The sequence below is a fragment of the Pagrus major genome, chromosome 4 (assembly GCF_040436345.1).
Source record: "Pagrus major chromosome 4, Pma_NU_1.0".
NCBI classification, from domain to species: Eukaryota; Metazoa; Chordata; class Actinopteri; order Spariformes; family Sparidae; genus Pagrus; species Pagrus major.
In genome coordinates, this window is record NC_133218.1 from 27,335,037 (window position 1) to 27,352,566 (window position 17,530).

The 17,530-nt window shown below is 41.5% G+C and overlaps 1 protein-coding gene across 2 annotated transcripts in view; it reads right to left on the reverse strand.

The window, feature by feature from the left end:
• The window catches only part of hipk3b (homeodomain interacting protein kinase 3b), a 41,132-nt gene that overhangs the window by 14,090 nt on the left and 9,512 nt on the right, over window positions 1-17,530 (reverse strand). For both annotated transcript variants that reach the window (XM_073463931.1, XM_073463930.1), the window contains exons 2-3: window positions 16,179-17,511; window positions 3,129-3,252 (exon numbers count right to left, since the gene is read on the reverse strand). In XM_073463931.1, coding sequence (XP_073320032.1) covers window positions 3,129-3,252; window positions 16,179-17,511 — 1,457 coding nt within the window. The remainder of the gene's footprint in view (window positions 1-3,128; window positions 3,253-16,178; window positions 17,512-17,530) is intronic.

Below are 17,530 nucleotides of genomic sequence, written 5' to 3' on the forward strand. Positions count from 1 at the left end.
TACCTTACAAGAAAAAAATTCGTTCTGGAGCCTCAACCCCTGCTGACCCAAATCCTTTTTGCTTCCACTGACCCTGCCTACATCCTCTTATTCTTACAGATCCTCCAGGCTGACAGTTGGGGCCAAGCCCCAAAGAAAAGAAAATTCAGTGAGCACACATTAGTTTGATCTCGGCATTAGTGTGCACTGACCCCCATGGTTGCACAACTTATACTGTGCCTGAGAAAGCACAGAGAGAGTAAAGAGGAGACGAAGAAAGATAAAACAAAAATATGGGGAATGAAGTCACACCCTAGACTTCAGCTCCTGGGCTAATCTTAGCCACTCTTAATAAGACGCTGGCTGAATTGTGAGGTTTGTCACATCAAAGAGGTGAGCAGCCTCTTGCTGCACCAGTAAAGTAAAAGGTGGTGTGACTAGGGGATGAGGTAAGGAAAGGATAGAGCAAGAGGGGAGGAAGGGAGGAGGAGGAGCCAGAGTTATAAATACAATATGCTGTGTGGCATGAAACAAGACCCCTCGCAGAAAGATAAGAAGAAGAAAAGGGGGAAGACGGGTGTTGCAGTCTGCTCCAGCCAGATCAACCTGTGGCCCCTGGATGACACCTCACACCAGCAGTCAGCTGCCTAGCTGTTTACTGACATACAGCCAGTCAGGCTATTTATTTAAGTGATCAAAAATTTACAAGCTTTCTATTTTCAACTTCTGTTCTATATATACTTTATATATAGATGACTGATAACAGTGCCAATTCATGACTATCAATTCAACCTGTCAAACTCATCTCGTCTCACTTGTGGAAACCAATAAATGATGGTGGATGCATTCTCAAATGGTGTAAAACCATATTAAAATCATATTAAGTATGAGATAAGTATGACCTAATTGTTGCTTTTGAATCATGGACAATTTCGTCTTCAAACATGTTTGAATAGAAATGATGGTGGTGTTGCTTTTGCTTAATCATTTTAACTTCTAAAAGTAATTCTGTGTCCTTTAATATCACATTTTTCTTTCTGATAGAGCTCTGAGTGACAGTAAGAGACAGAAGAAGGGTAGAAAAGTAATGACTGATGATTTATTTGAAATAAGTTAAGCTTAAATCTCTGTGCTTCGTCATGAAATTTAAGCTTTCAGAAAGCAGCAGGAACCAAAATAAGACAGCAGAAATCTGAACTGACTGGTTTTCCCATCTATAGGGCAACTCCATGACCGAATGGGGAAGTGTGCATGCCAGTGGGCAGGCTTGGCACAGCGACACAGTATGGGGTGGGTGTCAAAGTGCAGTTAAGTCACAGAAAGAAAAAAAAAACAGCAAAGAATACAGACTACTTCTCAAAGGCACAGCAGCTAAAAGAGGGATACTCAAGGATGCCTTTCCAACTTACTGCTTAATTATCCTGCTAAAACAGGCCAGGGTGGTAAGTTCAGTCATCGTGGAGAACATTAACTGCAGGTGTTTTTAATCAGCAGACAATTGAGAGGTGCAAGGTCTAACAAGCTGAAATCTAAAACGATGTCGGCCTGCCACAATGCAAGTGCTTGGACTGTATTTGGATTCAAAGTCTCTCATCCATTTACATACAGTAGGTTTTTATGTCTACCTGCTATATACCACATTCTACAGGTTCCTTCTCACCTATTATCTTTTCGTTTCATTGTCTCTAGCACTCCCCATTTATACCAACTTAACCCATCCACCCTCGTCACACCATCAGCTCCAAGCAGTCCCTCGTTAAGTCAAGAGGCTCCCCCCAGCAATCTCTGTTTTTGGCTCCTGCAAAAACAGATTTATCATATTTAGACTGGTGGCGTGAAGCGCTCCAGTCAAATCTCTTTCGGAGGTGTTGACTTATCTCTCCTGTCTCTGTGTCGGGGATAGTGAAAAATGATGCCCGGCCATAAAAACACTCTGGTATGACAGCACTGTGCAGTGGGGCTGAGTGCTGTAATGGAGGGTGCTGCATGGGACAGAGCAGGATCTGACTGAGGCTCTGTTGGCAGGCTTTAAGTAGATAGGGCTCCGGGGCAGGGTAAAGCAGCTCAACATAAGCTCAGATCAGTCTAGTCCTGGGAAGACACTGTCAGGGCTCTACTGGGAGGGGCAGACATCCAACAGCCCCGAATAGACATACCATCAATCACAAGAATATGCCTTTCTGCTCACCGTCATGGACACCAGCTGATACAATCCTCAGGGTAGGTGGGTACGTCACCAAGGCACCAGTAAATACTGCACTAATTTGGTACTGTAAATCACTTGAGCCCTCAGTCTCTTTCTTCAGTCAAACAATCCATCACAGCATTTTTTTCCATGTGTAATTATGCATAAAAGATTCTTTCCCTAAAGTTTCCTCTCACTCCTATCCATGCCATCCTTATACAGAAAATCCGTCCAGTATCCGTAAAACGGTATTAGGCCTAGATCCTACACAGATTAAAATAACAGATTTTTCCAACTGCACACACTGTGACAATGTTGCATTCTTGTCCTAGCTTCAAGCCATCTGTCCTAAACTCTGCTGTTGAATGCTCCTGTCTGCCTTTTTAAGGATTTGTCAGCTTGTCTGTCCAACAAAATCTCTGAAACACGTCTTTTGGGAGATTTAGACTAAAGTGGCCATGGATCACAAATCCTGTAAACTTCAACAGTGGGAGCCACGTCTGAGTCAGTAACCTGAAGGCAAGCCTGTAATAGAAAGCTGGATTGAATGCAAACTCAAAAACAAACACACTGAACCCACTTCTCTGTGGGCTGCCTTGATTGGAAAGTGTAGAGGATAATGGAATAGGGAGGAGAGGAGAAAGAAGAGGGACAGAGAGGGGACCAGAAAAATAACTGCTTGTGTGGAAACACAGGGTGTAACGCTACGTATACAGCCACATGGGCAGTGTTAGGTTGAGTTGAGGGGGTGGTGGGGCTGAACTTAAGAGAGGGTAAAACTTTCCATGTGGAGATGGTACACGGAGGAGAGATTGAGTCACAGAAGTTGAACCTAGAAGTCTGAGATGCTGGGATACGGTGCATATAATGCAGAAAGGAGAGGATAGCAGGAGGTGTACATGAGGTATTGAACAATGATAAACCAAGAGCTAAAAAAGTAAGTGGTGAGAAGATGGTTGTTTACCTGGTCGTACTCCAGGGCCCCAGGGTAAAGGGGCCAGCCCAGGAAAAGTTCAGCTATCACACAGCCTAGGGACCACATATCTATGGCTTCACAAAACGGCAAACCCAAAATAATCTCTGGAGCCCTGTGGAACGGACAAAAGACACAACTGTTAGTTTGAGGTCACACAAAACAATATGTTATTTTAAAACATTAAAAAATTATATACAACTACATAATCTAACATATAAAGATGGTCAAATAAAGTGTTTTAGTACCATCTTTACAAGAATGAAAACAGCTCTTTGAAACACTAGAAATTCATAAACTAGAGCCGCAGCTAATGATTATTTTCATACACTTCCAAATTTCTGCATATAATTGTTAGCTAGCTAGTGCTGATGTCTTCAGCCAATTATTCAACACTTTATTACAAATGTCATGGAATTCCTGTTGATGGCCAGTCGTGTGTAACGGTGACTTGTAAACCAGTGTTTTGTGCACACTGGAGTCGCCGAGTGTCATGAGGTTGAGTCAGTGGGTTAGCAGGTCAGCCAGGCCAGGATCAGACCTTTGACAGGCTGTTGTATCTGCTCTAGGATGATAGGAAATAAGAAGCACGGTCACTACCTCTTCGCCTACACACTGGCTCTGTGTTACTTCAAGTCACTACATAATAGAACTGTAATACCATGTCACAGGGACAGCTAGTGGTGACGCAGACCTGTCGACACCAATATAGGTAAGACATGTTGACAACTGTCAAGAACTCTGTGTTTAGGACACACCACAAAGCCTGTAAACTATGACAGTGCACCAACAGCATGATGTAGCCTGAGTCTGTCTGTGCAAAAGTGGCCTCCAAGCTCATTAAAATCAGTAAGACAGCACATACCTATTAGACAAGTCAAGATGCTGCTTGTGAAGAAGAATGTCTAAATAGTGGCAACCAGATAAAGGAGGAAAATAATATTGTGAACTGGTTAAAATGATGAGGGATGTAGGTTTAGGTTTTCTAGCATCCCTTATTTAATGCAACAGTAGGGCTGGGTGATGATTCACAATAACTGTCTTAATAATTGTTTCAATATAAATAAACTGAGACCATGCTGTTATTATAATACTGTAATTATTTCAAAAGCAATTATGTCATTATTGCCTGCATAGATGATAGCATTGCTAAAAATAACTCATCCCTAAAATGACTTCAGGGAGAAACTTGAGAGACGGAGATATCATTTCACTTCCGTTCAGCATATATACAGGATATACCCTCAACAAAATATTTGCCATCATGGAAGAATCCAGAGGACTTTAAAATAATCTAAAGAACGACAAGGATGAGATTTAAGTTAGCTCAAGTGACATCCTAGACAGCTGGACAACTCAGGCAATTCTGCTCTTCCATACTGAACATAACTCGAGGCATCCAGCAGAGAACCACTCTATGACGTATTTGGAGCCATATGGGACTGAATGGTGTCGGACATATGGCTAGCAACAGCAAACTTAAGACCTGCTAAAATAAGTTTTAGACAAATTTATCACATGGTCAAAACAAATGCCCGCAACAGCTGGTGCAGCAGGCAGAATAGCAGCAGAACACCAAGCTGGCAGTAATGCCGACCATTTGGGCCTCACAGGCATGTCCTATTTATAAGGGACAGGTTCTCCCTGGAGGGGTGGGGAGAGACGCCACATATCAACACACACTTGCATTCATCAGGGCATGCCACTAATAGGGATACAATAAGGCTGATCAATACAACTTGAGAAGCACTATGAGGCATCATCAGGTTGGTCTAGTAGTTAGAGACTACCCTGTAACCAAAAACGTCTTGCCCCCTGGAAAAGCCAGAGTCCATCAACAGCTTCATTTCAACCTCTGAGCTGCAGCTTATTGGCTCTGTCAATTCAAGATGTGCCCGATGAAATCTATACAAGCCTCAATCTGATTTTAACAACAGTCCTCGCTTCTTTCTTAAAGTAAATAATGTGTTTATGATACATTTTGCCCACAAAAAAGTTCTATTATCTTCTTCTCCTAAATCTATGATACGAGCATTTCAAAAGTGTAACTACTGCACAGGACATGTCTCCTACTTTACTGAGAAGTCCACTCTCAGTGTATGTGCACTGGAGGCTGTAGTATAACTTAAAGTTTATACATTACACGAGTGCATGTTAAGTATTGGACCAGCATAGGCTTCCTAACTATTAGTGTTGTCAAAAATCATGCTCATAGGTTAGCCTCTTAAAATCTGATTTTCAATGAGCACAGAGAAAATGTACACTTTCAGCAATGATTGTGAAAAAGCCTTATATTATCAAACTCTGCACAAAAATCATTCTACACAGTGAAGTTCAAAAATGTCAACATTAACATGAAAAAAGCAAACTAATTGGGTCATATGCAGAGTTAATATGAAAAAAACAATTCAGTATTATAGGCCCTGACAGGAATAAAGCATTTGTATCCATGTGATATACAATGCGTCAGCATTATTTAATCATTTCTAGCACGTGAAACATTTTTAAGATTGCCCTTGGCTGTTTACAAAATCTAACAACCTGGAAGAAATACATAAACCAAAATAATGATGCCAGTATAAGCTTAGGTAGTCACAGAAATCAAAACCTGAAACAGTTCTGTTTTCAGAAAAAAACAAGAAGAAGAAGGGAGTATTTCGGAGCTACCCTATTTTAAGCTCTTCCGCATTTGTTTATAACTTAGCTTTAACCAAAGATTATACAGAGTGCTTCAGTGTAGACTTTACATTGTGCACTGTTCTTTATCTCCTTTTGTTGTTTCCCTTTCCCTGCTAAATGCACAATAGCATTGCAACATGTGAAATCACAGAGTAAAATAAAGAGAGCCAAATAGAAAACAGGTCTCTCTCCTTTGGTTTTTTTGTGGGGGGCCTGGGTGTTTCCATGGTCGCACCGCTTCGTCCTAATCAACGCAACTCAAGCCTCACCGCCCCGCTGTGAAACCAAATCTATTTTCCATCCTTAGGATATGACGTACAAGCTGAGGGGCCATTGAATGCAAGAGGAGAAAAAGCCTCGTGACTGCTCACTGCCACGTGCAGGAGCTGCAGAGTAAACGGACAGGTACAACAAAAAGATGAGCAGGGTGGTGGACTTGGTGTCCTGTCTTTTGCCTGGCACATGCATGGACTTCCGCTCCATGTAACACTTAAAAGGAAAAGTGTGTATGACCACTAAATAAATGGGTGTCCCTGATCAGATGACCTGATGCCACAGAGCTGCACCTAAACCAACTAAAACCAACCAACTAAACTTTTGTGACTATACAAAACATTTAGGTGCAGTTTCCACAGATACAGAATAGCCTAATATGAAGCAACTGGAAAGTGGTACATATAGTGCACGACTGTTTGATTTAAAATGTACAAATATCTTATGCAGCAACAGCAAGGGATGCATTAACATCATTAACTCTGTAGCATTAACTCTGTAGCATCAATTTAATGCAGTCAATCTGCTTCTAAAGCTTTAATGTACTGCCAATACATCTCTGTACGAAAGCTGTTTTCCTCAGTCACCAGACAAAAGGCTGCATATCAGGTCTGCTGACTGATACTACTGCGCCGTTCAAAGGTTGGAAATGAATGACTATGAGCGAGACATGAGTTGTCTACAATATCACTGTGTTCAAAGGTTTCCATAGAGTCTCATTTGTTGTCGGTGAAAAACACCTCCAGAGGCAGCAGAGGGGAAAAAGACAGATCTTCAAAGGGCTTTCAGTGCCTGCTAGCAGCGTTGTCAGACGCTCTTTTCAAGACATTCCTCAGCTCACTTCTACAGTTTTACCCTTTCTACTAGGGCTGTAATCAACCAAAGAAATCCTTGGTCGACCAAAGCCGTGAAATTTCGACTAAAAATCGACCAATGGGGGGCTCTTGGTAGACAGCGTTTTGCATCACGTGCATCTGCGCAATATCATAGCCCATGATTTCCGAAAATATACTATGTCAACTAGTGATATCAGCACAAGAACTGTTGAGGAATATTTAGACAATTGTTTTTGTCATGTTATAATAATTGACAGATGCTATGATTTCGCTCTGTGCGTGTCCTCACATAGAGCGAGACTGAACACAGGAGCTCAGCTTCGTGGCTCAGACACGAACTAGGGGATGCTGCCATTGCGGGCGGGTGCACCTGCAGTTATAAGGAGCAACCTAGCGCAGACAAGTCAGCTTACCGTTTTTAGGTGATATGCCATGTTCGTAGTCGAGCTGTGATATACAAACTGTTGTTTGCAAACTTTGCATTCGACTTTTTTTTTCCATTTTCTATTTTTATAAAATGCTGCCACACTGCTGATGTCTTTGACATGGTAGAATAGGAATGACTGTAAATGAAACGCTTAAAAATAAATAAATATTTAACAAACCACCGGACCTAGGCCTTCTACTACGTTCTTCAATCTCTTGTCTGTAGTGGGTTGGGCTAATCCAAAATAGTGAAAACAAGGGGGGTGTTCTGAAGACACACTGTTACCTGTGAAACAGGGGTGCTCTGAAAACACCCCCCATTAGCGCTTGGTACTTTCCTCCTGATGAAGTCAAATATGCCATATGCAGGACACACAGCATTGGGATGGAGAGGACCCGCTACGTGTTTACGCACTGCCACAGCAGCATGTAATTAACACGCCAAAAATCGACCAATCAGAATTATTGGTTATTATTGGTCGAGCCAGAACGTATCGACCAATAAATCGACCAGTCGACTAGGAGATTACAGCCCTACTTTCTACAACTGTATACCATAGAATTTGATTTTCTCATTAAGTTGAAAATGGTTAGGAGTGTGCTTAATGATTATAATTAATAGATTTAAGCTGAGGTGGAGCAACATCTAACATTTAGTTTTGGTGAGGTCACCACAGAACGAAGCCTGACTGAGAATAACAAACTCTGCATTGGCTGCTGGCTTGTCTTTAATGGAAACCATCACTAACAAACTCTAATGCACAATGCTGAGCACAGCAGTAACAGCAGGCCCAGCCCGGGCACACCACTGTGCCAAGTGTAACCCGCCCACACTGCAGGTATGATATTGAGCAACAATCACAAAATAAACCCCGACCAGGGACAAGCAATGGTAAGATTCTGTTGCCATTTTTTCTCCTCGTAGCCTGAAGCGTCCACTATATTTTACTGCTCCTTTGTGGGTAGGCTCTGACCAATGAAAACAAGTCTGTCCCTGGTCAACAAGTTCAACAGTTTGCTCCTTCACCTCAAACAGCTGCCTCCCTTCCTCCATCCATCTCTTCTTTTCCTCCGTCTCTGTTTGTCTGTGTCTAACTCACACAGAGGCTGAGGCACAAGGCAATTGTTGTGTTAGTGGAACCAACACAAACATGATGCATGGCGAGATTCCAAAACACACACGACCATACACACTAAACTGTCGACCCAGAGGTTCAGAAGAACTCCTCAAACATCGGGAATAAGTTCTATCGTGATATCCTAAATCACTTAACTGACTTTCTTTAACATAGGCTGCATTTTCATGTCTTCATTCAATTCAACATTGACAATTGAAGTTATTAAAGTTTTGTCAAATTCTATTTTGTCTTCAGTTGCTTTGGAACAACAAATAAACTAAAAGCTAAGTTAAAAAGTACAGCACCAAGCACGTCAACAGTCCTCTTTTCATCATAGGCTTGCCAGATTCGCACACTGTCCTTACTTTGACCACAACCCAATTGACAAATGGCTGTATTGGTGCCTGGCTTGCTGGCTAATATGTAACAAAACATGTGAACATTTTTGTTTAATTGTAAAGTGTATTTTTAACATGAGACAACAGCTTACTGTTACCTTTGCTTCCATTTGTGTCAAGATAGGCTAAATATACCGCAGTAATATCTCTTACTCTACTCCGCAGCGCTCTGATACAAAACTCATATTAATCTTCTGTTCTGTGTTCTTCTGACTGTGGGTAAGATAGCAAACAAGCATATTTCCCAAAGTGTCAGTGTTCCTTTGATATGCAGTTCTGCTTTTTTGCAGTTGTATATTATTTTTATCTCACCTGGAAAAAAAACAGTGCAGACAAGAGTCTTGTTCGTTGCAAGAAGGGCCCTGGCAGAACAGAAAAATTATCTCTATTTCTTATTCATGGCTATTATCTCATACTCCAGAAATAGTCCTCTGATCCTTCCTGCTCTGTCCTCACAGGGAGGAACCAAGTGTAAAGTGGCATCCTACCAGCACACACAGAGAACAGCAAATAAGGGTGGCTACATGTAGGGAGGGGGTCATTGTCATTGCATGCTTACGCTGGCCTTTCAGTAAGCTCGTTCTGATAAATAAACTCTTTTGAGCTACACTGTAGTTGAGGTTAGCTCGGCCATAAAGACAGACTGACAACATGGTGACTCTGTGATGGAAGAATGGAGCTTTACCGCACGTCTCTTCCAGGAACTGTAATTCCACACACCCTCAGAGCACTCTGCATTATTCAGTGGAACACAGAGGCTGTGTAGCAAAGGCAGTGGTAGCACTTGCACTCTGATCTGCCCAGACCTTAGATTAAGGTTACAAGGCTTTAGACACGTTTTACAGATGTTAAACTTTCAACGTGCTGACATGGAGCCAGTGTTAAAGAAAGTCTGTTTTTCCAGTTCAGGTGGACTAAGCTACTACTACAGTTATCAGAATCAGCTTTATTGGCCAAGTATGTGTACACATACAAGGAATTCGACTATGTTTTTTACTTGCATAAAAATAAAGGTCAAGAATTGACAGGACTATGTACACTATGTATACAAGTGTGTAAAAAAAATACAACATATTGATAAAAAGTGCGAATCCAAGTGTTCTGTAAGTTTTAAACAATACAAATAGTGCTAATAAATAAATGGATAAACATGGAGTGGACGATTATGTAGAATATATGTGTATATATATATATATATATATATATGTCAATTCATTATATACAGCATCTAAGATTTATGTTGACAGTGACAGTGCATAATGATATGTGCATTTTAAATGGTGCTTTTAAAATTTTAAAAATGTTATCATGTCAAATCTATACTATTCTACCATTTTGAATTCAGCTGCAACCACTGAATCTGGGCTCTGGACAATATAACCCAAACACTTGCCTCTGGGTACTTACACCATTCAGGATTTTAGGTAACAGACCGATAAAAAAAAAATTTCTTGCACACCTACCTGAAAATTCCTTGACAGATGTCAAAATAACCTGAAATACATCTTTTAAACCTCCTTAAAGCCAAATATTTACCAGAATACACAGCAAAAGAAGCAAGTTATCAGCAATTTAAAGCCTTGACAACCACATATCTAATTCTAGTACATATCTAGTACACATCTATCTTGAAGTTGCCAATTGCATGGCCTTAGCCATGAAGGATGCCATTTTCAAGGTACAAGCCTCACAACTACACAAAAGCCAGTCATGTATGAACAACAACAAAGACCCACATACTTTCAGGATAAAAGGTTAACCTTGAAATTTGAAGCAATTTCTGCCGTTTTCGATTATTTTGTTATTATGCTTGAACTGTTCATTAAACTACCAACTGACACAGGCAAACCAGAAACACAAGCATTTATTGTGAAGCAGTGCACAGTAAACTATGTAAGTGAACTGCAGCAGCCCACTGTGGTACCATCATTAATGCTGCAGGATTATTCAAACAATATTTCTACCACAACACACAGTGTTAGTGAGTCAAGTGCTTGTTGAGTTAAGTTTGGACATATTTAATTTAATGTGACAACAAATGTGCAGCTTTGAAGGAGGGTAACCTCCCCTTGCATAAGGAGGTTCCTTAAAAGCTCTGGTAAATGCAGCCACTTTTGTTATTCACACCAGTGACAAAATATTATATTGAAACAATGTGACCGTTGGCACAACACCAGCAAAGTCATTTGTGCTGGAAATATGACGCAGTGTAGTTCTCAGAGCCCAGATGATGGTTGCGTGACACAAATTGCCACTACAAAGATCTGGACTGAAGTGATAAGCAATAGGCCTTGAGCATGTGAGCACAAGTTTGAGGTACTCTTGTAAACCTTGAGAGTTGCTTCCATCTCAGATTCAACATTAAGTTGAAAGAAAATGTGTAAATTTAAGACAAAAATGAGTATGGATGCAGATTTGACAAGGCATCAAAGTGGACTGAAAACTAATTGATAACATTGTGTTAATAAAACACAAGATGATCCACAAAAACAGTATCATGTTATCAACCTTGTTGAATAATTTAAGTGCTTTCTAACTGACAGATTGCAAGCTACTGCGGCCATATGAATACCTGGAAACTGGAAACTGTTGCATAAGACCAACAACACATGTTTACTGTGATATTGCTATTACATGTCTAATGCAATTTATTTTCAATATGTTGTCACATTAAAAGTAAATTTAAAAGTTTAAGCACACTCCATATGCACATCCACATCCAAATTATTTACTATTATGTCTGCAAAAGCCCAATCACATTTAATCTTGAGCCGAGATTTAGGAACAGCCACAAGGGTCCTGAAGCTGAGCTCCTGCTCATAAGGGAGCAGCCATTCAGCAAATATAACTGAAAACTAAACCAATTGGTGCTTTAAAGATAATATCTCACAATCAATTCTAAAACTTATTGATAACCAGTGAAGAGAGACTAAAACAGGAGATATATGATTTTGTCTTTTAGTATTTGTTAAAAGCCAAGCTGAATGTGTGAACTTTTGGCTTAAACCTGACTACAGTGAAAGGTCACTATCGAATATCAGCTGAAGGTTTGACAAAATATTACAATCTTTAAAAAACTTAAGTCTTGAATAACAAACACTAACCAGAATCTTAATAAAGGAAATGAAGAGATTGTTTTCAAGTGGAATATGGATCTAAGACCATAATGGAAATGGTCACTTCTGAGAGCCCCAACTAAGCTGACTGTGCAAACCAGGGTGGCAAATGACAAGAACCCACGGTCCAAATGCTTGTAAATTGTGGAAGCGGCTGGCGTATCTGTCAAAGTTATAGGTTTGAGTGGCTGATAGATTTAAGTTATCCAGCAGCCACTTTAGATTACTGGCCAACACGTATTCTGTGCTGCGTACATAATCAAACAGACAAACACAAATGGACATATGAAATCAAAACAGCTGACGTTAGAGCTGGTTGACCTTGAACAAGTAAGTGAGAGCTCTCCTGTATTTCAAGCTGTCCTTATTTCATTCTGGCTGCCTATGTGCTTCACCATCTATAGAAGTCAAAGCCCACTGGCCGGCGTCCCATGAGCTATTTTAAGCAACCCTTCACTCTTACCCTCAGCAACGCTGTTCCCTCACAGTATACTTTGCATACCCCAGTCTGCCAGGGGGGGAAAAAATGCAGCTTTTACTAAGTATTTTCCATTTATTAGTGCTTGTAATCATACCAATTTTGTCATAACAGGAAAATCAAATCAGAAATAAAATATTCAGTTCTTACATTACATATAGTATTTACTGAAGTCCGTATTAAAGGAAAGTGGCCCTCTGCTCGTAGCCTATAGTAGCCTACTGGTGTAAATGATTTGTACCCAGAAGGACCTTCATTTTGCACTCTTTTGCCAGCAATGATACTGATGTAGGTTGTATTATGGTACACCATGCAAGACTTCTGAGAAACTGCTGGCCACCAAAGCTTGAGGTTGACAAAAGTGACAAATAGAGTTGAAACAGCTGAAGTGTTCACTTCCTCCCCCACAAAGGCAAAGTGTGACAGCTCTATTTTGAGCAACTTCTTGAAACAAAGTACATTTAAAACAATATGATAATGTTCACAAATGAATTGATCTATGTGTGGGTTAGAAAGGGAATGCAATAATTTTGTGTCATTGACGAGTATTTTTTTCCCGCTGATTCCATAAAACTACGGCTGAGGAAACAAGTCAATCAAGTATTGTCTTCTCAGTTTAGTGAGTGAGAAAATCTACAGTAAATGCAAATACAGACAGACATCAAATCTATTTGCATCTACAGTATTTTAATTCCCTGCAGAGCAAACTGCTTCACTGGCTCAGTGTGCAGGCAGTGAGAATTATTCAAATGCCATGTAAATGCCTCTCATTAAAACAGCCTAGCACTGACCCGAATGTAGCTCACAAATCCTGCTTACTTCTTCCCAGCCTCAGAAACCAAGATTTAAGACAAAAAAGCACTAAAAATAAAGTATGTACCACAAAATCAACTGACTTAATCTCACCATTTAAGTAGGAGATATTCAAGCTGTAAGAAACTGTTATCTGAAAACATAATGTGCAGACATTTCTAACAGGGAGAGTGCACATCAAAGGTTCATGATTAACACAAACTGCTGTAATGTATAAGTCTTAAGCCTAGATCTAAATTAACTTCAACTTTTGTTCAAACTTCGAGTAATTTAGTTGGTAAGCCAAAACCCATTTATGTTTGCTTCAATGCTGCATAAAATGACAGCAACATTAGCTGTGTTACACAGCAAAATCCAACACGCCAACCCCTGCCAAAACTAGGATGACAGGATCCCTCCTTGTTAGAGACAATAAAGGGTACTCAAACCAGTTGCAATTTCACTGATGTAGTTTGAGGGGAGTGGAGTGAATGTTCTCCCACTGCTGCTCACATTGACACTTCTAAAGGTAGAAAATGTCAATGAGTAAGAGGGTGATACCACTTTTGCCACAAACTTCAGAAATGACAAATTTGATGATGACACTACGAAATTAATGTACACTTTTAGAAACTGACGGCGTTTGCCATGTGGGAGGGCAAGGTACAAAGAGTTTGTGAGAGTGGAGGAGGCTCAAGATGGCACATGAGCATCAACAGGCCAGCTAGCTGTAAACAAAAAATATTTTGGCAAAGTATAACCACAATCTACATCAATCATTCACAGAGCATCATACCTATCACAGGTTGTCATCAGAGAGGAAAACCAACTGGCATGACAGAGAAAGAACAAGGGCTGCTTTCCTCCAATGGCAAATGTGGCCTGCTGGTGTGGATCTGTGCCACCAGTGTGAATCAGACCATGTTTTTAGTCCTGCCGGCAGCATTTCTCTAAACCGCAATGCACTAAAACTTCAAAAGATAAACATGCTCATCTTCCTTGCCAGAAATCTTTACGATCCAACAGAGGCTCAATCGCACTTTATTTTCATTGTTTAACCATTGTATCTGTTTAGGCTAGATTTCAGATTGAGTATTTTGGCAATATTCATTTTACGTATGTGAGAGCCCCTTGGGTTCACCCTAAACAAGGTTTACTGGTATTTTGTTCACCATTTCTTTTGTTAATCTAATCACTCAGTCAGTTTTATACTTGGTTTGCTAATTCCTAACATGCCAACTGTAGAGACTCACAGACATTGAGCAACAAGAGTATACTTTAGTATACTACCCACAGTATGTATAATATCAGTACATTCTATATCCAGACTTGCATTGTATCTATAGACTTTAGGTTACAGTTATGCATGTAAAGTGTGACTTAAGTGCAAGTGAAGCATGAGACATTACCAGTCCAGTGTAAACAGGTGCACTGGCTTTAAAGGAAGTCTGTTTTTTCAGATTGGAAGACTGAAAAGCAGCTGGTCAAAACAAAATTTTGTGACAGTTACTAGATTTTCTTGAATGTGACATTTTTTCTGTTTACTCACTGCAGCATGCTTCAGATGTGGCATGGTGCCATTACATGCATTTCACTGTGTCCTCGCAGCAGTGGGTCACTAGCAGAGGGACTGCACAGTGCAGTACTTACGCAACTGTATGTATGCAGGGCAAATATTGACAGTCACAGTTCACTCCTTGCGTCTTGGGAAATGTCCAAAGAGGGTAAAATGACGATGTAGTGGAGTGAGTCAGTTATCATATGACTTGGTTGAATCACTACCTCTAATAAACAGAGAGGACATTAGCTGTCAAGATTTTAATTCAAATGATTTAACAACCATTAGTCACGCCACCTGTGCAACAAGCATGTATAGCCATGACGAGATCAAAATCCTAGATGCTAGGATTTACTATGTAAAAACTGGGTGACGAGAAGCATTCCTCCTCATGCACAATTGATCAGATAAAGTCTGTGGGACCAATGACGTGTCGCGTTTAACTAGAAGGACGTGGCATTATTGTGTGCACGTCTTTACTGTGCCAAAACAAGTTACCATTTATGAAACACACAGAAACACATAGACATGCATTTGTACAAAACCTCATGTAAATTATTGTCATCAATGGCAAAATGGCTTACATTATATCACCTCAGTCTCTATGCAAACCAGGAAAAGGAACAAATCAAACAGTGAACTGGGTCACTCCTGCCTCTTACTCAACAGCTGATACCATTTCAGGCCTGTTTTTCTCATCAAAACCAAAGCTCTCATAACATACTGCCAAAGGTAATTTGTCCTTCTGGTTTTCCTAGGGCACATCCAAAACTGTCGGAAACACAGTCATCTTTCTAACATAAACATTATGCACTGCTCCTACTGTCATGTCATGTCATGCCTGTAAGAGCATACATGTGTTTGAAATGGCCTTCAGTAATTCCTCTCCCAACATTTCGTGACTTAATCTATGTGTTTACACTTTGTATATTATTGTCAAATATTTGCATTTCATTTTTTTCTTTCATAATATAATCTCTGCAAATCCTTTCATCTCATGAGGCAAAATCTGCTTCACCCTGAATGCAAATACAACCAGAAAGTCAAACAAACATTTACTTTTTCTTATTGTTTTAAGGTCTTGAATAAAACCCTTTTCTTTTTCAGGCAGTGGGGACATGAACAGTCAGTCTGTAGTCTGCTAGTAAGGGTCACATTTTTTCAGTGTCTGTGGTATGTGGCTCCTAAATAGGCAGGATGTTGTGCAGTATCAGAGACATTTCCTTGTTTTGCTAGAGGAAGGACATTTTTGTAACCTGACTATGGCGGTCTGGACACCAAAAGAGACTGAAATTAGTTTGAAAGACACTGAACTCAAACTTGCTTTGTCAACAACAATCAAAAATCATCTTTTTTTTTGTACTCACCTATAGTACCGAGACTGGAGGTACGTGGAGCACACTGCTTTGGACACATGACTAGCTGAGCCAAAGTCAATCACCTTCACCCTGTAGGGCTGCCTCACTGGGTCCACCAGCATTATGTTCTCCGGCTTGAGGTCTGCATGAATCAGACCCATGCCCTTCAGCTTTTTCAGCGCTGTGGCTACCTGCTGTAGCACAGGTCTGATCACTTTCAGGGGCAGCGGGCTGAACTTATTCTGCTTCAGGAAATCATACAGGTTCTGCTCGAGCATCTCAAACACCAGGCAGGTGTGGCTGCGGTGCTGGAAGCATTCGAAGGCTCGCACAAGGTTGTGCTCATCTGCATTCTCCCCGCTCAGACGAGCGAGGATGCCAACTTCGATTTGACCCTGCCGTGCATATGAGGGGTGGTTCTTCAGGATCTTCACAGCCACCACCTCACCTGTGCCCCTCTTCCAGCACTTTACAACCTGGCCAAATGTGCCACGTCCCAAAAAATCCAGCACTTCATAAGTATTCTTCATGGAACACAGAACTTCATGCTGTACTACCTGATAGTCCCCATCCACTCCTCCTGCCCCCCCTGCTGCACCCACACCCCCGGGCCCTACACCCTGTTTGGAGGGGCCCCCTCCAGCCCCCACGGCCGCGGGCGCGGTCATGGTTGCGTTCCCCACATTTGTTGTTTGCAACATGGCAGGCAACATTGACAGTTCCTCCACAATCTGCATGGTGCTCCCTCGGTTATCCAGCTCTTCACTTTTACGTTTCAGCCCACATCTCTGAGAGCTGTCGGCTGAGTTCAAACCTCCACAGTTCTCTTCTCTGTCACCCTCCTCCTCTCCACCTCCCTTGCCTCCTCCACTGCAGCCCTCTCCCCTTCCCCCTCCTCCTGCCCCTGTTGCTCCACTGCTGCCCCCACTTGCTGTGTCTGTCTGCTGCTGCTCCTTGCCCTGCAAGTGCACAACCCCTGCGTCCTGTCGCGGCTGGGCCGCAGCGGGGCCTGGTTTTCCTCCTCCTCCTCCTCCTCCTCCTCCTCCTCCTCTCTTACCGGGCTCTTGTCTCTGTACGCCACGCACCACCACCGTCTGCACCGCGTACTGTTGTCCTCCACGCACTTTCACGCCCACAGCCAAGTCTCGGCTCACAAACGAGTGGGCTTGTTTTGTTGGGTGCACAATGCCAAGGGTTCTGCTGTTCAGATAAGTCCGCGGATGTGCCCTCTCATGGTACACACAGCTGCTGGGCTCGACTTTGAGTTTCTTCACACTGCTAAAGGCACTTGTCTGGGTTTGATAAATGTGTGGTGGGTAGACCAAGACTTGTGAGGCCATACCTGCAGAGAGAGAGAATAA